This window comes from Meles meles, chromosome 18, assembly GCF_922984935.1.
Source record: "Meles meles chromosome 18, mMelMel3.1 paternal haplotype, whole genome shotgun sequence".
NCBI classification, from domain to species: Eukaryota; Metazoa; Chordata; class Mammalia; order Carnivora; family Mustelidae; genus Meles; species Meles meles.
In genome coordinates, this window is record NC_060083.1 from 16,973,956 (window position 1) to 16,995,527 (window position 21,572).

At 48.4% G+C, this 21,572-nt stretch overlaps 2 protein-coding genes across 8 annotated transcripts in view; both read right to left on the reverse strand.

Moving 5' to 3' along the window:
- The window catches only part of TRPV1 (transient receptor potential cation channel subfamily V member 1), a 44,651-nt gene extending 25,181 nt beyond the window's left edge, over window positions 1-19,470 (reverse strand). For 4 of the 7 annotated variants that reach the window (XR_006815994.1, XM_045986332.1, XM_045986331.1 and 1 more), the window contains exons 1-4: window positions 1,871-14,423; window positions 931-1,097; window positions 704-856; window positions 85-225 (exon numbers count right to left, since the gene is read on the reverse strand). Coding sequence is in view for 6 of the 7 variants with exons in the window: in XM_045986332.1 (XP_045842288.1) it covers window positions 85-225; window positions 704-856; window positions 931-1,097; window positions 1,871-2,157 (748 nt within the window). In the remaining variant the exon portion in view is untranslated. Of the gene's footprint in view, window positions 1-84; window positions 226-703; window positions 857-930; window positions 1,098-1,870; window positions 14,424-19,383 lie in introns of those variants that run through there. The other 3 variants (XM_045986328.1, XM_045986329.1, XM_045986333.1) reach the window with 3 other exon arrangements.
- The window catches only part of SHPK (sedoheptulokinase), a 29,005-nt gene continuing 21,999 nt past the window's right edge, over window positions 14,567-21,572 (reverse strand). Inside the window, exons 6-7 of the mRNA XM_045986338.1 lie at window positions 19,384-19,584; window positions 14,567-15,340 (exon numbers count right to left, since the gene is read on the reverse strand). Coding sequence (XP_045842294.1) covers window positions 14,928-15,340; window positions 19,384-19,584 — 614 coding nt within the window. The 3' untranslated portion in view covers window positions 14,567-14,927. The remainder of the gene's footprint in view (window positions 15,341-19,383; window positions 19,585-21,572) is intronic.

The window sequence follows — 21,572 nt, forward strand, 5'->3', positions numbered from 1 at the left end:
GGTCCCTAGACCACCCAGCCTCCAAATCCCTGTCTCCACCCCAAACCTCCCCTTAGTAATTGTCAAAAAGCCACATGTCCCTACCAAAGTAGAAGCCAGGCCGCCCTTTGGTTTTCTTAAAGAAGTCCCCGTTGGCTGCAGCCTGGACATCTGCCCCATTCTCCACCAGGAGGGTCACTAGTGCCATGTTCCGCCTCTCGATGGCAATGTGCAGGGCTGTCTGGCCTGTGGAGATGGGTGCAGTTGGGTTTGAACTCACAGTCCTGGGCTTGGGCAGGTACAAGGGGAAGACTTGGGCGGAAAATGCCAGATGACTCCCCCGCAAAACAGGAGAGCTGGACAGAATGCCCAAAGTGGGCCCAGGAGTCCCCTTGGCAGAAGCAGAGACCCACAGGGGAATACCAGACTGGGAACTAGAGTAGTCAAAGCTGCCCAACATCAAGGAACAGTAGCAGAGACAGGAGTCATGGCTTCTGGAGGCAAAGAACACCAAGTCCACAGAGGGAAGGAAGGGACTGTCAGCACCAGGAGAAATCAAGTCCAGCAGGCAGGGGAGGCAAGAACCCCCTGGGCTCAGGAGATGCCACCTCAGTGGCTGGTATAGGGAGCAAGGAGCCGAGAGGCTTGCCCAGGCACAACAACGCCTGCTGGCTCCAGGTGTGCTGGTGGACAGAGCCATGCAAGACCCCACCCCCCTCCTCACCCTTGTAGTAGCTGTCTGTGTAGCTGGCATTGACAAACTCCTTCAGGCTGTCCGTCTGCCGGGCAATCTCCAAGAGCAGGGGGATGGTGTCATTCTGCCCCTCATGCAGGTTGAGCATGGCTTTCAGCAGACAGGTCTTCCCGGTCTCTGGGTCTGCAACAAAGGGAGGATCAGAGCCGGGCACAGTGGCTGGGGCCCCTCCCAGGAAGCCGGCTCCCCAGGGCCACCTTTGAACTCGCTGTCCATCAGGTGCTTCTTGCTTCTCTGCAGGAAGAGCAGCAGGCTCTGCAGCTCCTCACAGTTATTCTGAGCAACAGCTTCAAAGATCTTCCTGCGATCGTAGAGCTTGAGGCTCTTCTCAGATCCGGCAGTGACAGAATCCTGGGACAGCTGCCTGGGGGCAAGAAAACCCCTTCATCGAACTATTCTAACCAGGGAGCATGACGGAAGCCCAAGGCAAACCAAAAGGGAAAGAATATGTGATACAAAACCCATGCCTTAGTCTAGGTGACTGTCCAGGAAACTGATGTAACAAGGAACCGTGGGGGTGCAAGTGCCCTCATTCCATCCCTAGCCCGCCAGTAGGCACCCTCTGGAAAGTCTTTCCTGCCACCACTTCCTCCAATACCCAAGCCACTCACTTCTTCGCTTGCTCAGGAGCTGGGGCTCTAGGGGCAGTGTCCTGGAGGGGGCTGGAGACAGGGGTTTGAAGGGTTTGGATGGCCACTGCTAAGTGAAAAATGTCCCTATACTGACCTGGGGGTTAGCTAGTCTATGAGCCCTCCCTGACCTGCCTTGGTGGAGGCACTTGGTGGGCTCCTCACTAGAATGGTTCTGCCCTCTCTGTCTGAAAGCCGCCCAACTTTGAGCTTTTCAACTTAAAGTCTAAATGTTTGGGGCTGGTGAGCATTGAGGACTGGACACCTGGAAATCAGCCGGCAGCTAAGATCAGCATATACACCAGCATCCATGACCATGTGTCCCAAAGCTGCTATGAGGGCAGATGTTGGACCACATGACTTCTGAAGGGTCCCCAGCTCCCTGGCTCTGTGACCCACAGTCCAGAAGCTAGAGTACCACGTGGTATCTCCATAGCTGGGGCCTCAGCCAGAGGAGCCAGCTCAGCTCCTGGTGAAGATGGGGATCCATGCTCCAGATACAGCTTACCTGGCACATGTGGGGCCATCCTCGTGCTTCTGGATGATGACAACAGGGTTGACTGTGATGGCTGGGCAAGAGGCTAGCTGGCCTTCTTCATAAGAGCAATCCATAGGAGAAGCCTCCTCTGAGTCACACTTCCCAAAAAGCCGGCTGCGGCTCTTAGCCGTGGGGAAGAAGTGGAGCTTGGCTGGAGCTGACCTGGAATTAGGGTCTCCATCCAGGGGGTCTGGGCAGGAGTCCTCTTGGGATGGGTCCTCAGCCTCCCCTGAATCTGAGCTCCCCCATTTCTTCATCCTTGCCAGATCCTTCGTGGCCTAAGAGGCAGCCTGCAGGCAGCCACCAAGATGAGGTTTGTTCCCAGCTCGAGGACAGCATGATTCTAGCCCACATCTGCCCTCCTTGCAAAAGCCCCTGTGAAGCAGCACACCCCAGAGGTCCAATAGCTGTCGGCACTAGCCCCCTAGAACTGAAGTTCCGGAGGTGCTGTACCTCGTACCCCAGGCATGAACTGGCCTAGTAGCCCCATGGGCATGGGGCTCAGGGGTGAATGGGTCCCCCAGCTCGGACCAATCAGGCTCTGAAGGTCTTGAATGTATTGTTCTCCCCTCTGGACCTCAGGTGCCTCTTCTGCAAAGTAGGATGTTAACCACTCCTCTGCCTCCCTCCAAGATCAAAGTAAGGGAACCGATGGGAGTGGCTGACATTGCACATTCAGGAGAGGAAAAGGTGCTGAGGATGGCTCAACCCTGAAAAGCAGGGCAGGCTGTATCTTCATGAACAAGGCGAGCGGCATGTCCCTGTCACCAGCCATGCACTCACGGGCCTTTGCTCTTTGACCCGGTTGGCCGCAACTCTTGAGTTTGTAGGAGATTTTTTGCACTTTTGGTCATTTCTGTGAAATTGGCATATTTCAAGCATCCCTGAACTTGGAAATTTTAAATGATTCAGGGCTGGTTCAGGCCTTCTAGCACATATGGCTGTGAACTTGTTTTGATACTGCTTTCCATTCACTCTCTAACCTCCTCTCCCATTCTTCACTCCATCCAAGCAGGACATCCTCACTGTCTAATACCCAGGGCTCTCCCATATCTCAGGGTCTCCACCTGGGGTGCTTTTTTCCCTTCTCCTCCTCTTGCCCAAATCCTATGACCTTTAAGATGCCAACTCCCCTTGGCGTCCAGCATGGATGCTGCCTCCGCCATACCCCCAAGCTCTGCGCTGGCCATGCACCCCACCCCCCTCCAGAGTGGCCCAGTTGGTTGTCTATCATCCTTCAGTCTAGCAATCTCTATCTGGTACTGCCTTATCTCCCCCATAACGTGTGACCTCCTCTTGAGCAGGGAGCTTGCCTGATCCCCACCTTATGAAAAAACGCTGGGCTGGTCTCTGTGGAGGACATGAAAGAGATCAGATACAGCCCTTTTTGTTCCCATTTGCATAGAAAGTGAGATTCATGTTCCAGCAGTGGCTGGATTCCAGAAAATAGCCACTGAAGGAAAGGGAGGTGCCCCCTAGGCCTGCATTTTCAAGTGCAAGTTCAGACAGTGAACACTCAGGGCACATGGCTGGGCCTTGGCAATAAATCAGCTACCATCTGATGCCCAGATCCTTGGGGGAAGAAAATGAGGCTGCCTCACCTCTCTGCATCCTGTGAGTAAGACAGACCCATTTTCCCTCCTGCCTGTTGTTCCTCCTTCAGGAGGGACCGAGTCTTTCTCTGGGTCATCCATTAAATGGAAACCCTGTAGCAGGAAGTGTCCCGGCCACAGAGAATCCCACTCCTGACCTCTCACCCATTTGTTCATTCCATCACTCAACACCTATGTACGGAATCCCACCGGGAACCCAGGCCCCTGCTGGGGGCCAGAGAGTGCTCAGGGCCCATGTGAGACAGAACCTAGATGCTGGCTGGGGCAGGGCTATCGCAGGAGGGGCCAGGGTACTGAAGGAGGCTTCAGGGAGGAAGTGACAAGGATCCGGGCCCAGAAGAAGAGCAGGGTTGGTCTGGAACTGGGGGAGACGATACTGATCCCAGATTAGCTGATAGAGAGGAAGCCAGTGGGACTGGAAGGCAGGCAGCAGGGTTAGAACCAGATGGCTGCTGTCCTTGGATGTCAAGGAACAGGATGTGGACATTATTGTGTGGATGGTAGGAAGCCACGAGAAGCTTCAGAAGCATAAAGACTGGCATTCATCTATACTTTCAAAAGGTAACTTCCTGTCCAGGACTGTTCATACTGTGGGGAGGATGTCACCTTTAAAAGGCACAGGAGGCTAGGAAGAATAAAAATAACTGACATGCTTAAGCATGTGCTGTGCAAAGGTGGGTGCTGTTTGAACACCTCACATGCGCTCACTTCGTTTTCACTTGTCTGAGAAGTAAGCCTGTGACAGATGAGGAGATGCACAGACAGCAGTTCCCTGAGGCCACACAGGCAGAGGAGGAAGCTGGATCTGATATGTGGCAGCCTGGCTCCCAAGCGTCTCCAGCACTCCAACACCTCTCTGAAGGCTCGGGGCTCTTCTCAGGCATCAGACTCAGCTCCAGATCTCATCCCAGAGTGGGGGGCTGATCAGACCAGGGTTCCCCAGCCCTGGGGCCAATCAGGCAGGGACAACACCCTCCCCATCAGAAGCCCCAACCTGTAGAACCTTCCTGCTCAAACAAGTATCCCAGGAAACTCAAAGCCCAAAATGAAGTATGAGTAAGATCCAGGCCATATGCCAGGCGTGGCTCTCCCAGGGCTATCCCCTTGGATAGGCCTGGCCACAAAACCAAGAATAAACCTACTTCCTGACTCACAGCTCTTAACAGCCCAATAAGAGCACCCGTTAGCAGGAGCGTCCACAAAATCGTTCTGTGATGTTCCTTTTTGCCTCTTCCTCTGACTGGTCCAAATCTAATCAAACCCAAGAAACATGAAGCAGCCTACATAGTAACATCATTCAGTAGGTCAAGAAACCCCAAGTCTGCCCCACATGTCCCGCACCTGATTCCCTACCAGAAGCCAAGCTTCTTCAAGAGCAGAGGGAAGGACAGGGACTAAGAAGCTATTTGTTTGGGGCTGTGGGGTAGACAGAGACAGGAAAGCCTGCCACTGCCAGGCCTGGGTGTGCCTAGTACATGAGTCCCACGGCAATGCACCTGTCACAATTGAATGTTCTGCAATGATGAGGTATTTCCAACCATGACTTGGGGTGTTTGATGGAGACAGTGGTTCTGATTTCTGCGAGATTCACAAACACCAGTCTGGACTAAAGGATAGTCTTGAAAAAAATGACCCTGCTCAGCAAAAACTTAGCTTGGATGGAGCACTGGGTGTTGTGCAAAAACAATGAATACTGTTACGCTGAAAAAATAAATAAAATGGTAAAAAAAAAAAAACAAAAAAAACTTAGCTTGGTCTCTGGGTCTTCCTCAACTCCAGAGCCAGGGAGGACACTGGCCACCACCTAGGAGAAGCCTCCCTTTTCTCCCCAATCCAGATGAGACATACTGAGGTGCACCTCTTCTGCTCCCTCTCTGCTCAAAGTATCTGTCTCTGGCCTCCCCGCAGGCTCTTAGGAGCTGGCCCAGGACCCAGCCCCTACCTTTCTTGCCCTCTTGGCCTACCTGAGCATTTCCTAAAGAGGAATGGAGACCTGAGGGGCTACCCAACTTATGGATGAAGAGCCAGAGGAACTCTACCCAAAACAGAGAGTGACTGGAGCCTGGACAAAAACCCAGGGCTCCTGTCTCCCAGCCCAGCACTCCCTTAGTACAGAGAGGGCAATGTGCTGAAACCTCCACCCACAAATCACTGGCCTCTGCAGGACCCATGGCATCTTTGCTCCAGGATGAGGGTCCAGGATGACTCAGGTACAAATAATACACGTTGACCATGGCAACTTCCCCTATCACTTGCCAAGTGTTTATGATTAGCCACGCTAAATGCTCTGTATGCATCCCCACACATCACTTATACACCCCCACAACCTTTGAGGCAGTCACTGTGGTTATCCCATGTTCAGATGGGGTAACTGAGGTGCTAAGAGGCTAGTTGAACTGCTTATAATCACACAGCTGGACAAAGGCAAGGCCTGGCTTCTGACAGCTCACTATGCCATTCTAAAAACTAACATCGACATTGGCCATCAAACAACAAAAAGGACTCACCAGCTAGATGCAGGCACAGCCCAGACACAGCAGGTACCAGGGAGCTCCGAGGCTATTGTTAATTGAAGGGAGAACTGGAATGGTGTGAGGAGGAAAGCTGCCTCCCCTGACTCTGTGAGGGTCCTTGGCCCCTCCCCAGGTCGCGGTTGCTCTGCGCTGGTCAGGATGAGCTGTGCATACGCTCTGGCACTCAAGGAAAACGTTTCCAGCAATGGCAGCTGCTGCTGTTGCCGTGGCTGATTCCCAGAGGATCCCAGAGCTTTTCCCATCATTTTTGCCCTTTTTCAGAAACCACTTAGCTGCTGCCCCGCCTCCCACCACGCCAGGGGCTGCAGTGCACTTAGCCACAACACAGCCCAGAACCAGCCAGAGCTGTGACCTCAGCTCACAAGGAAGAGAAGGGCACTGCTAAGGCCTCCCAAACCCACCACCATTACAGACAGTGTGGTCTGGGGAAAAAAAAAAGTCCATGAATTCACTTTTACAACCAGAAATGTCAAACCCAGCACCATGTAGAAGGAATGGAAATGATCATGTCACCCATCATACAGTCCCAGCTTGGCATCTATGGACCTAGTTTTGAATGCCATCTTTGCCACCAGCTGTGTGTGACCTTGGATGAGTCCTTGCCTCTCTCAGGCCTTTCATTCCCTGTGGAACCGTGGTGTAGGGATTGAGGTAGAAGGCTTCTAGATCTGCCAGGTCCCAGCTTCACTCAGCTGGGACTCCTCATGGAACCACAGAACAGAGGAAATTATTTTGTCTATTTCCTTGTTTCTCTTAGTATGATCCTAAATGCGCAGGAGAAAAGTTAATACAGTAAGTTTTAATTCCCTCCCAGAATATGGCTGAGAAAAGCTGCCAGGTCCTTCTGAGTATGCATTCAGTCTGCAGCCCAAAATGTCCTGCAGAACCCAACCTGGCAGCTGCCCAGAGGAACCCTACATAACTCCATAAACCACAGGCCCCACACAGCCTGAAATGAGTCAGCCACATGCCAAAAGTCCCATCATAGCCCTATTTGGAGTAGCTCACGAGGTTGACCCTTGAGTCAAGAGAGCAGAGTGCAGACACTGCAAGGACTTTGCATGCCATTGGACAGTTTAGAGAGAGGCTATGCAAACTCATTCTCCCAGGCCACCCAACACCCTGGGCAGTGGCAGGGCAGAGATGGCCAGACTCATTTCACATGTGAGAAGTCCGTGCAGTTAGCTGACTGCCCAGGTCATGCTGTTGGTCTGGGTATGGAAGCCAGGCCCATCTCAACATGCCATACCATGCCCCCTGCTTGGACACCTTCTTAGCTATGTGCCTTTCCATATGCGCCACTTTAGCTGCAATTAAAATGAACCTTTGAATTCATCCCTTTTCTGAAATTTTGGTAAAATCCATATAACAGGAAAAATATCTTTTTAACCATTTTAAGCATACAATTCGGGAGCATTAAGTACATTCAAATTGTGGGGCAGCCATTACCACCATCCATCTCCAAAACTGTTTTCACCTTGCAAAGCTGAAACTCTATACCCATTAAACACTAAATCCCAATTGCTCCTCACCCACAGCCTCTGGAAACCAGTCTACATTCTGTGTATGAATTGGATTACTCTAAAATTGTCATATAAGTGGAATCATGCTGTATTTATCTTCTTGTGACTGGTTTATTTCACTTACCATAACATCAAGATTCATCCCTGTTGTAGCAAATTGCAGATTTCCTCCCTTTGTAAGGCTGAATCCTTCATATCCATACTGCATTTTATTTAGCCATTCATCTCTCAATGGACACTTGGGTTGCTTCCAACCTTTAACTGTAGGATGAACTATGCTGCTGTGAACAGGGGTGTACAAATACCTCTTTGAGTCACAGCCTCCAATTCTTTTGGGTTTCAATTCCAGAAGTGAGATTGCTGGATCATGGAATTCATTCTTCATCATACATAACTATCTGTTACCTATATTTGAAAAACTCCCCAGTAGTGACCTCTCAGCCTACAAGTTCTCTGAGTCACTGTTCCTTCTAACCAAATGTGTGGGCCAGAGGTGCTGCGGGGAACCCCTTGGTATGGAGACAGGCCTATGCTATCTTAGGGACAGCCTCGGGCTCGCCAGGGCCAGGTCTCAGACATGGGCAGCCCTGGGGAACAGGTGGGAGACATCTGAGAAAGGCACCGAGACAACTGGCCAGCTCAGGGGCAAAGTCCAAGAAAGGGGCAGGTTGCACTTCTCCACCAGAACCATCCCCTTGGCTTCTGAGGTGATTTCTGCCTCCAGTGAGGAAAACATACATCACTAAATGTGTCTCCTTTGTAACAGAGACATTGGGTGCTGACAACATCTCCCAGAGTCTGCATGATACCCTGCATACTGTGAGGGCTACAGGGGAAATCGTGGCCCTTCTCATCCTTTTCTGACTGCTTTTTCTCAACACACGGGACCTCCTTACGACTGACACTTATATCCTCCTACCCCTTTCTGAGACTCCACTCCTCCAAGGACCCATCTGACTTTCCCAAGCCAGGGACTCCCTCATGCAGGGGTCCAGCCCTCCCCTCTCCCCTGAGCTCCATGCCTACCTCCTAGAATCTCCAGATGATGACCACAAAGCTCTTCCACTCAGCACGTCCAAGCAGACTCCTCTGCCCTTCACAGTCCCCCCTCCTAATGTTCCTGCCTATAGAGACACCAAGTTTCTCGTGGTCACCAAGCCTGATATACTCTGTCATCTCTAGCCTCTCCTTCTCTGTCCTATCTGGGTTACATTTCCATAGCTCACATCTATCCTTCTCTGTAACTAGCAGCTACTTCCTCTCACCTAACGCTCCAGAGATACCTTCCTTCCCTGGCCAAGCTCCCCGATTTACCATGTCCCAATCCCAGTCCTGGAACATCCTTCTGACTACTTAACAAGGCCTTATCCTTCAGCCTGGCACCCTGAGCCCACAGCCCCAGTCCCCTCTCCCACCACAGCCCAGCCCCTCCTGTCACCCGGACATATCTCCTCCCTAGTCACACCAACTGTGCCTGCCTCCATGCTCTTCCCCTGCCCTTCTTCGGCCCAATGTGCTTGCACTGTGCATCCACTTAGCACGTCTTTAAGGCCCAGGTGTCAGGTGAGACCTGTGATTACTGAGAATATCATTCAACTCCCATATCCTCCAAAAAGCCTCTCTATCAAGGGCCCAATCTAAGTACTCACCTCTAAATTCTTACAGAAATCTCAGCATATGCCTTCCTGTAACAACTGGTGCTTGTGATCACAATGACAGTAACAGCAGGAGATCCTTATTAAGCCCATGCAGTATGCATGGGGTAAGCACTTGAGCATTAACTCATCAGACTCTCACAGTTTCATGAGGAAAGTGTGATTTTGTCCCCAGTTTATGGATCAGGAAATGAAGTACAGTCAGGCTGTGTAACCTGCCCAAGGACAGGGACAACCATACCAGTCTTGTCTGAAGCTTCCTAAAGCTTGTATTGAGTTTTAACATCTCTGATGTTTGTGTCTTATTTCACAGACTTTAATGGCTTCAGGGTGACAGGGCTCTTGCCCCCTCAATTTTCCTTCTCTAAGCCTAGTTCCATGGCTTTCCCAGGGTAGCACACTGTATTTATTGGCATTGTTTTATCTGAGCAAAATCTGCACTGAGTGGTTCTAGTAAAACTCATGAAATGGTGGCACAGACACCGCCTTAGAGGTGAGCACTGCTGTCATCAGCCTAGTTTTCTGGGTCATAATGGGCAACAAGGTGTTCCACCCACTCCCCTCCCCCCAGCTTCCATAATTCTTTAAGGGTTTTCTTGAATCTGTGTAATGATGTACCCATTAAAATTCTTTGTAAGTAGATCATGTCTAAATGATGCATTCTGGGAGGGGGTCCCTACTCCAAGCTCAGGTCTGATGGGGACAAAGAGCAGTGGAGGAAAGTACTAAAGGCTACACCAGCCAGTGTGTGGGCCAAGTCGACTGGAACCCACGTCACAATGGCTGTTCTTCTAGAGTTACCACCAGGGGGCACATTGACTTAAACTGAGCCCTTGACTCTGATGAAAGAATCCTAGTTTCTTTTCTTCATCCATCTGGGTCCTGGATTTGAAGCCAGACTTACTGGTACAGCTAGAGACCAGCATACTCTCCTCTGCTGAAAAAGCCTGATTACCAAAACTGTCAGCCTGGCATTTCTGGGAGGAACCAGGTAGGAACCTGTACCTATACCCCACCCAAGGACAGTGCCAACTCTACTAGTCATGTCTTGAGCTTTCTAAATTTTGTGTTGACATTTCACTTCCCTGATCTTTGTGTCTTGCCTCCCAGATTTTATTTTTTTTTTAAGTGTTTTTTTATTTATTTGACAGAGAGAGAGAGAGAGAAATCACAAGTAGGCAGAGAGGCAGGTAGAGAAAGAGGCGGAACCAGGCTCCCCGCCGAGCAGAGAGCCTGATGCAGGGCTCAATCTCAGGACCCTGAGATCATGACCTGAGCCCAAAAGCAGAGGCTTAACCCACTGAGCCACTTAGGTGCCCCACTTCCCAGATTTTAAATGGCTTCAGAGATCCCAGATGCAGATGGCAAACAGCAAGTCTGGAAGAAAATGTCTTTCCTTTCTGCCTTTGGTCTGTGTATTAGCATCACCGGGTACCCACATGAGTCAGTTTCTGTGGAAGGCAGAGCTCTGTGAGAGGTGTCAGCGTACTCCAGAAGTGGGTGGAGCAGCCCCCTAAGACAGGGAGGGATAGGGCATTCACTCAGTGCCCAATAACTGAGCCCTGCTCTGCAGAGCTGGGACCCAGGGTGGGGACTGGGAACGAAAGGGAGAAGAGATGGGAGGGTCGGGAGCATGGGCAGAGAATGGAGGCAGGAGAGGAGGTCCAGCTGTGCTAGATGCCCACTGCATAAATTTGGGCTGACAGCCAAAGCTCTGGGCCTGCTTCCTCCATCCACAAAATGGGCAAAAGCACCTGCCCTACCTGCTGTATAGGGCTTTTCTGAGGATTAATAAGGATACTGGGCATGAATAGTCTCTGTGAGCTGGCAAAGTTCTGGACAGGCATGGAGGATTATGGTTCTCATCCTCATTATTTCAAACAAGAACCGCATCTGCTGACTGTTGAGCTGTATCCGTCCATTAGCTCGAGGTTCTGACTAATTGTTTTTTAATGAAGAAAGAACAAGATTTGCTTAATGTTTCATGACTCACACAGTGAGTATCTCTAAACCCAGAATCTCTCAATTTCAAAGACGTGATGTGTCCATCTAACTGTGGCTGAGACAAGAGGTCAGGTGCAAACTGCCCTCTTTCCTGAGACCACTGTGCAAACCCACAGCAATTGAGTAGGGTGAATAAGATGGTCTCTGCCCTAAAGGAGGCCAGGATGCATGAGAAGGAAGACCTGCTAGGCTCTCTCTGATGCTTTACTTGGTGGGGAGCCCTGTAATAGGCAAACACTGAGAGCTGTCCTGGATGCCAGCTGCGATTATAATCCAGTGACAAATATGCTGCCAGGGAGGCTGTAGGAGGAAGATGGCATTTGAGCTGGGCCTTGGACAAGGTATAATGTTCTGCCCTAGAAGGAGGACATTCCAAACACAGGCAGCAGCCCAAGATGGAGGAGGAGGACAGGGAAGAGAACAGCTTAAAAGGAAACCTTCCTTCAAACAGCTTTCAGTGCAGTTGAGAAGAAAAATAGAGAACATGAAAACCATATAAGCATAATATGGATCTAGCCACAGTCAAAATCCAAAAGAAGGGTATGTGTGGCAGTCTCTGCCCCCAGGTTGGTTCGGGCCACCTTCTCTCATGGGCTGCTTTCTAGGCCCCTCCAGTTAGGCTCCTACCTTCTTCAACACCCATTTCTCCAATCTAGAGTCTGCACACTGGCAGTTAAACTCCTAAAGTCCCCAGGAAGCCTGTCCTCCATTCCGCTGCCCACAGGAGAAAGTCCAAACCCCTCCATCTGGCATCCAAGATCCTTCAGTTTGGCCAACATTTCCAGTCACAAGTCCTATCACACCCTTTCATATGCCCTATGACCAAGTTACACCAGACAATTCATCACAGCCTGCTCATGCCAGTCTTTCATGTCAATACATTTGCTCTCTCAGTCTAGAACGCCAAAGAAAGTGGGCTCTGGGGTTGAATCCTACAGCTGTGATCTTGGGTAGGTTACTTACCGTTTTTGTGTCTCAGTTTCTTCATCTGAGCAATGAAGATAATAGTACCTATCTTTTAGGATCACCGTAAAGATCAACAGGTCCAAACAAGTGGAACTTAGATTAGCTCCTAGTACAAAGCAGGTACTCAAAAAATGTTAACTGTTTGTTGTTGGTATTGATGGACTAAAACTCTCAAGGTTTAGCTCAATGTCCCTTACATAAAGAATGAATTGTTGCTCCTTCTTCACACACATAAATCTGTGCTAATGTTAATTTCATTCCCTAGTGATAGAAATTCAGCAACTCATCATTGTGTTGACAGTAAACTCAGCTCCTAGTGGGTGTCAACAAAAGTCTGGGTCAATGCTGGGTGCAGCTGAGGCTTCCTAGGTCTGGTCTCTACTGTGGCTGCGGTGGTCAGGATTCACCTAGTTATGCTGTGGTAACAACCCCCAAATCTCAGGGGTTTCAAACATCAAAGGTTTATTTCTCAGTCACACTGCATGTTGCTCATTCTTTGGCGAGGGTTCTACGCCATACCGTCCTAACACGGAACCCACGCTGACAGAGCCTTTCTCTGGCACATTACCAGTCACTGGTGGCAAAAGGAAGGGAATGTGACAAATCACGCACTGGCTCCTAAAGGCTGCACAAACTGGCCTGAAAGCACAGAACAAGTGACACACTTCCTGCCACCTTTTACTGGTGAAAGCAAATCAGGTGGGAGAATGCAAGCCTACCATGTGCCTATAAGATCGGGACACGGGCAAACAGTCCTCAAGGCCAGTGGCTCATATCAGGATCATGCTGGTATCAAACACTTCCTGGTACCTTCTGGGAATGACAGCAAAAGCAGTGAGTGGTTTGTGACTTCAGGCTGAAGAAATGAGGCCCTGGGAGCTGTCCTCAACCCACCCCCGTAGAGGCTCTCGGCCATGTGCAATAAAAACAGCAGCAGAGCTCTGAGCTGACGAGCTTGGACAGGGCAAAGCTCAGCCCTCGGAGGTAGAGTGGACATGTGGGAAGGGAACAAAGTTCCAGCACCATACTGGGCACTGGGCTGGGCTTCCGGGCCTTGCATCCAGGTCCTAATCCTACATTTACAGACTCCATCCACAGCCTGTCTTGCATTCTCTGTCGAGAACGCAAGACAGGCTGCCTTCCTGAAGTCAGAGGGCCAATTCCTCCTGGCAGACAGGGCTGTTATCCTTCGGCCTATCCCGCGGTGACTTCTCTCTCATAGGCCTTCCACAGGGGCTCCAAAGTAATGGGGTCAACTCATTCTAGCTGAGAGAAAACTCACATGACTTTCCTGAGTGATCTTCAGCCACTTGTCCTGGTAGAACTGTGCAACAGGCAGGGGTTTTCTACAGCACAACTTCAGGGCTACGTCCAGTCTCCCAAACCAAGCTCTGCAGCTGTGCCATAAATTACAATAATCCCAAAGAAGACAGGTATGTCTTATTAAAGGCGCAAGGCTCTGGAGGAGTGAGCTTTAGTATCTAAAATCCAATCAGCATGGCCAGGCAGATTAATCTAAGAGCTTCAGACAATCACATAACTGTGACATTTACAAAGAGGCAACATGACTGTTTACCAGACTCATAGTTGCCCAGGTGCCTCAGAGTCAGGCCTGCCTGAGTCTTAGAATCACTCTTGGGAGTCTGGAATTAGATGCAGCAATGACAGCTTTCTCCTAGATGCTCTGGGATCCCTGCAGGGAAGCTGAGTCCAGGGGTATGTTTCTGCAAGCCAGGAACACAGTGGCCCACCAAGGCCTACCCCAAGAGAAGGAAAAGCTAGTACCTGCAGGATATAGGGGTTCTCTCTGATCAAATTGGCCGCTCTGACAGGAGCATGCCCAGCCACATCCCTTCCCTTGGAAAGATTCCCAAGATTGTACAGGGACAAAAACACACTGCTGCCCAGACACACCTCTGAAAAGGGGTCGCAGACTCTTGGGAACAATATGCCTGAATGATGGGGCCACACAGCAGCCATCTCCCTTGCTAGTCATGGCACCCGCCTTTACTTCCCTGCTCTGTGACTTCAAGGGAGTTGTGTTAAGGATCTGGAGCAGCTCCAGTACAGAAGGCTCTCCTTGGAAGGAGAAGCACATCACCATGCATATCATGCACATGCACCATGCATCTCCATCTCAGCCAGTCTGCTTTACTATCTTGGGCTATGCCCTGCCTCAGCTAACCAGCTCTGGCCAAGGGAGAACAAGAATGGGAGAGGGGCCTTAGGGACACACGGTACAATCCAGTAGGGAAGGACTTTTCCAACAGTGCATATGACCCAAGTTTGGCCTTCATGTCCCAAAAAACAATCATTCCAAAAGTTGGAGCTGGGGGCAGGGTGGGGAGGTCTTCTTTTCTTAATTGGAGACTTTTTGGTGTCTGAAGTCCACATTTATTTTCTCTTTGTCTACATGTGAATCACAGAAGAGTCTGCTGACCATGATGCTGGGCTACTGTTCCTTTTCTTTCTTTTTCCCTCTTTTTTCCACATGTACATTTGCAACCAATTCCCGACTGAGTCTCTTGGGAAGTGCTGATTTGAGATCCAGCTGATGAGTCCTGCCTGCATTATTAGAGTATGAAGATAGGTACTTGGTCAAGATGGTTCCCCGAAAATGAGCTTTGCTTAAAAGCTGCCCACAAAACTGTCCAGTTCAAGGATGACCCCAAGGTCATGTCAGGAATGTTAGTTAGATAAAATCTGCAACAGTCTTTTGGCCAAAAAATGCACTAAGACTCCCTCTGGTTAAGATTTCTCTGCAGCATGACCAGCGCTGCCCCCACAGCTGCATCCACATCCTGCCCAAAGGACACTGGGAAGGGGAAAGCCCTCTGTACCTCCTGCCTTAGCACCTCATTCCTGGACAGAGCATTCCCACTGCCAATCACCCGTTTCACACCCCAATCCTTGAGCTGTTGAAATGGAAGCATGGAGTGCAGGTTTTGAACAATGCCTCGGCACAGAGCCCGGGTCACGTGCCCCAGGGAGAGGTCAGAGGAGGAGATTCTGGTCACTGAGGCCAGCTGGTCCGGCAGGTGCCTCTCGCCCAACACGGTTGGAGTGATAGTTAGGCAGGTGTCTCTTTGCTGTGCAGCTGCCTGGATCATGCATGAATACACAGTGGATTCTTCGACCTCTAGACCTTCCAAGAATAGAAAAGACCTGTGTGAGTTCATGCAACCTTGCTGTAGGCTGAGACAGTATAGAATTCCCAGTGAGCAGGGGTAGATCTTCTTGTTGCTCGTCCTCACTTGGCTGGCTATTTCCTGGCTCAGTGACTCATGCAGCTAGCTAGCTATGCTCTGCTCCAGACACCAGCCGGCCCTCTCACCGCAGACCCCAGCCGAGACTTCAGGGAGAGATCTCGTAAGTGTTGCTATGAACACTAAGCATCCAACAACTAAGCATCCCATAACTATGCTCCCAAGGGAGGCAAATGCATTCACTGATCAAAAGAGCATCATCACAGCTACTATTAGACTTATCAGCAGTGTCAAAAAAAAAAACCCAGGACCACAGTGCTGATCACAGTCTAGCCCAGCGCTCAGCAGAGGTTGAGAACCACCAGTCTAGACCAATGCATTTCACATTTGAATATGTATATGAATCAATTAGGGATCTTATTAAAATGAAGTTTCTGATTCAGTATGCCTTGGGGGAGCCCTAAGATTCTGCAGTTGTTACCCACTCCTAGAGGAAGCTAGTGCTGCTGGCCCCAAAACTACACTTTTGAGGTAGAAGGTTCTAGATCAGTGCTTACTGACACTTAAGGGCATAACAATCACCTGAGGAGTTTTTATAAAATGCCTACCCCACCCCACCTCATGACCAAATCATCAGCTTTCTGCAGGCAGGACTAGGACATCAACATTGTTTCCACAATGTTTTAAACTCCTCAAGTATTTCCAGTGTGAAGCCAGTGCTGAAAGCCACCGCCCCAGTGTGACCATGAAAGTCTCCTCAGCAGCACATTTAACTCATACAAACTCAACTACATACACTTGGGAATGAGACAGACAGAGGAAGCGGGAGAAATAATTCAAATATCATAGTCACAATGTGATCAGCAGAACTCTAGTTCAACATGCCAGAATCAGGGCACCTGGCTGACTTGGTCAGTAGAATATGTGACTCTTGATCTCAGGGTTGTGAGTTCAAGTCCCATGTTGGGCATAGAGCCTACTTTAAAAAAAAAAAAAATGCCAAAATGAATATTAGTGTCTTTCACCTCCCTCTAGAAATTCTACTAAAATCTAAAAAAAAAAAAAAAAAAAAAAAAAAAAATCACACGCTTGATGAATAACCTAGCACATGTGTACAAGTATACAAATCTGTAGGACTGAGTCCTTGGAGAATTTGTTCAAAAGATATGCACATCATATTCTTCCCTTAGAAGTTGGACCAATTTACACTACTACTGAATGTAGAAGAGGGATTATCTCTCCATATCGTAGGAAACACACTGCATTGAAAACTTCTAAAAGAATAGATAAAGAATATAAAACCATGAAACTAGTGGGAAAAAAGGGAAAGGAGATGAAAAAGAAAAAAAAAAAAAACAGAACAGATCAATCAAATAGAAAGCTTTCAAATAGAAAAGCTCCACCTGGCCGGCTCAGTCAGTAGAGTGTTTGACTCTTGATCTTAAGGTCATGAGTTCAAACCCTACACTGGGTGTAGAGATTAATTAAATAAATAAAAACTTTAAAAAGTAGAAAGCAGAGGGACTAAGGAGATATGATGATTAAATGCAATATGGTATCCTGAATTGGATCCTGGAACAGAAAAACGACATTAGTGGAAAATTGCCAAAACCCAAAGAAAGTCTATAGTTAAAAGCAGAAAACAATGAGACATGTGCTATGTCCTTAATAAAAAATCCCTAAAGAATGTTAAGGAAATGTTAAAATAAAGTGTTCTTCCTCACTGGGAAACATTTGGGCCATGAGAGGCACCTGAAGGAAGGAACAGATTAGCTGAAGGCCCAAGAGACCTGGCTTCTAGACCTGTCTCTCCATTCCTTGGCTTACCACCTTATTCAAATCTACTGGAGGGGATCAAATGCTATGAGTTGCCAAATATTCACATCAAAGGCTTAGAATCACAGACCATCAGAGCTGAAAAAACATAGAAGGGAAGGGACTTGCCAAGGCCACGTAATAACTTGACAGAACAGAGAACTGAGGCCACTCTCCTAGGTCGCACCACCACACAATGCTTATTTAACAAGCAGTTATATCACACTTGTTATGGGCCAGACATCATTCTAAGTGCTTTGCAATATAATTCATTGGATCCTCACAGCCCTTCAGGGTAGATCTGGGATAATCCTTTTCAGATGAGGAAAGTGAAGAACAGAGGGGATAAGTAACCTGCCCTAAAGCACAAGAAAGTGGCAGGGCCGGGATTCAAACGCAGGCCACCTGGCTTCAGAGTCCCTGCTCTAAGCCACGTGAGGGTGGAACTCATGTTTTTTAACTTCTGTAAGATAATGCAAATCTAGGGTATTCTGAATAGAGAGAGAGTTTTATTTTTATATCTTGTGCTTTAATATTTCCTTATCTGGTTAATAAATGCACTGTCTCTTATCTCGACAACCTATTGTATTTGTATCTATATATTTCTTATTATTTATTTGTTTATTTATTTTAGAGAGGGAAGGAGGAGCAGAGGGGGAGACAGAAAGAGAATCTTGAGCATACTCCCTGCTAAGCACGGAGCCCAACGCTGGGCTTGATCCCACAACCCTGAGATCATGACCGGAGCCAAAATCCAGAGTCAGAAAACCAACTGAGCCACCCAAGAACCCCTATTTATTTATTTTAGAGAGAGGGAGAGAGCACACAAGAGCAGGGGCAGAGGGAGAGAGAGAGAGAGAATCCTCAAACAGACTCCTTGTGGAGTGCAGAGTCCTATGTGGGGCTTGATCCTGGGACCCCAAGATCATGACCTGAGCCCAAATCAAGAGTCAGATGCTTAATTAAGTGAGCCACCCAGGTACCCCTGCATCTATATATTTTTTAATCAAATGACGTAATTGTAGAAATTTCTTAAAAGGTTAAGTTACATCCAATACTGAAGCCTTCAACGCCCTCAGTTTCACCAAAATAAGAATCATGACAATGCAAAAGACTTTACATTTTCAAAGGATCTTACAGAGAAATTAAATATTACCGTCTCTTTCAGGGGTAAAAATAACAGTCACTTCTGTGTAAAGAAAATACCGGTCAACTCAGTCAACAATTCATCGAGCCAACCAGTTAAACCAGTATCTAAATATAGGGCTTGCCTAAAGATTCTGATACTTGGTTCTGCATCTTGAAAACCTTTTCTGACATAGGCAAAATAAAATCAGAGTTCTGTTCTTTTAATGACACATTCCTGAGGAGGAATCTGGCTCTCAGCCAAGGGGGCAGAATTCCCCTGAAATCCTGACATCCCTTTCCAGCCGGAAAGGATATGTCAGCAACACCTGTCTGCACAAGCAGTATGACCTTCCCATGTGCTCCCTACTACCTGTGTCTCACCTTGTTACTATGCTGAAAGCTTCCCAGAGTGACCTGATTCAGAGCTCCAACAGGTGGACTAGTGATTTCCCTATACCTGCATGGCTGACCAGAAATTTCATCCCTACCTCAAGTACTTGGAAAGGGAACCTCTCCTGGAAGGAGGTTACATGTTTCTCTGCAAATGAAGAGCAGAGAAAGGCCCAATCTATTCTACCCTGATGAAAGCAGGAGGGCATCAGAGTTCTCAGGGATCCCTTCCAAGAAAGGGAGTCAGGAACCACTTGCCAGGAATAAGTGCTATCAGGATTTTATAATAATGTAAAATACCAGGACTCTCTTCACTCATCCATGTTTGATCATTTTATTTTCAGCTGTCGGTAGTCATCAGAAAGGGACAGTGACCTACTAACAAAGTAACCAGGGGGCACAGGAAAGCCAGGGGACTAGTCAGTGTTAGAGGAGAAAGTGCTCCCTCAGAAAAAAATAGGTGACGGCTGCTCAGAAGATGAGAAGAAAAAAGTCTGCAAGCCCAGATCCCCAAAGAAGAAAGGAATGTGCTGGAACTGGGCAGGATCTGACACATGAATCCAGAACTTAAATAACACAGGCAGCACCAAGATACTGCCACATCACAAGGACAAGCAGGGAACACATCACTGTGTGGGCAACACCTTACCTAGATCCGTCATCCACTGTACCAGCATGTGGACAAATGTGGCCAGCACGTTGCCCCCATTGAGTGATGCTGCCACCGCCAGGTAGGTCCTGTCAAAGTACGGAAAGTAGGTGACTGGAGTCGCAGGGTCTGGAGTCTGCGCTGGCTGGAATCCTGAAGGCATGGAGGTTGCCAACTGAACTGAGGTGCTGATGTTGAGAACTGGGGTCCAAGGAAAGCAGAAGTTAGGCCTATTGGCTGACTCAGAGGGCACAGGTCAAAACAGGGCAAGGGGAGAGTATTCTGGTTTAAAAAAATATGTCTTTAAATTCTTTGAGACTCCTCCTTTTTGGAACCTAATTTCCCCTACCCTGTGAGTGTGGGTGGGACTTGGGGGACTGGCTTCTAATTAAGAAAATAAAGCAGAAGGGATCCTGTGTAGTCATAGGGTCATAAAAAGGCACTGCAGCTTCTGACTTGGATCACTTGCTCTGGGGAAAGGCAGGCACCATGTCATAAGCAACCCTGTGGAGAGGTCCATGTGGCAAAAAACTGAGGCCCCCTGCCAAAAGCTACGTAAATGAGCTGAGAAGTAGATCCACCAGGCCTGGCCAAGCCTTTGGATGACTGCAGACCCAGCTAAGCAACACCTTTATTGCAATTCCATGAGAGACCTTAAACCAGACCATCCAGACACATCCAGATTCCTGACTCTCAGAAACTATGAGAGATAGTAAATGTTTGCTGCTGGAGGCCATTAAGCACTGGGATGATTTGTTACACAACAATAGACAATGACGTACAGAGAGTAAGACCTCACTCAGTCCAAGTATTTGACTCTCTGTGGAGGTTTCATTCATTTTTCAGCAAGTGCCACCTCTTTCTTATATCCATGGTGTGTTTCTTAACCTCCCTCCACCAGCAGGGGAAAAGCTCCCAGACTCAGCACAGAGGGGATGATTTCCTCCTCTGGACTGAGGCCAAGGTCTGTGGATGATTCTAGAAATCTCTTTTCTTCCATGTCTCACAAGATCTGGCCAAAAAGCCTGTTCTTCTCAGTCTGTTGGGATCTGAAATAACTGAGGTCAGCATGTAACCTTCCTACCTACTGGGAGGTTGGAAGCAAGAAGACTGAAAACAGTCTTAGAAAGCCAATAACCTTTACTTTCTGCCATATCAAGCCTTTCACCATGACTCTTTACCAGAAGCAACATGTCCTCCACCTGTCCCTTCAAGTGGAGGTGTCAAGGATGGAGGCCAACCAACTTTGACCATGGACACAGAACAAGTGAGCACAGTCAGCAGCCCCAATCTGAAACCAGAGACTACAACCAACTCAGTGAAGAGGGAACCTAATACCTACTTTCTTCCCATCCCACTACCCCTTCACTTACTGTAGAGAAAGCACATTTACATCCAGGCACAAGACAGTCCGCTGTCAAGGGAATAGCCTTTGATTAGAAAACCACCAGTGTAGAAAGAGCCAGGCACTTTAGAGGCACCATTCCAGTGTGTCACAACTGCCCCATGAGAAACATATCATTGCCCTCATTTTGGGTGGTGACAAGAGCTCAGGAAGAAAAGCAACCTGTCCAAGGCAACACCAGAAGGAGAAGAGGGGCTAAATTCTCACCCAGGCCAGTAGGCTGGACTCCAAAGTCCATGTGAGCTCCCTGACATTTACACTCTGAGATGCTGTATTGGGAAAATTAAGTGTCACAGAATAAATTTGGCACATTTTCCTGAAGAATAGATTTTAGTTGAAAATTTGGGAGAAAAAGTTTTGAACGACTTTTGACTTTAGAAGACTTTTTTCCATAAAATATGTGCAAACAAAATTGGCAGAATTTCACTTTTCTCTCTCAGATAATTTTGAATTAAGAGGAATTACTACCTAAAACAACATAAAAACAGTCCTTGAAATGTTAGTTCTTAAGACTGTCATGAAATAGGAACAAACTGCATAGAGCAGAAAGCTGGTCAGGATTTTTAAACTCAGGGTTGAATTGTAATAGTTCTAACTGATGGAAGAAAAAAGATGTGATAAAGAGAATTCAGGTAAAACGAATGAATTCTCCATTCCCCTTGATAACAAGGAAGAGACTCCCACAGTGGACTCACTCAGCCAGCCTGCCATGAAGATCAAATGAAACCCCCATCCTGCAACCACCCTGTTTGGGCAGGCAGGCCCCAATTCTCCCCTTGTCCAG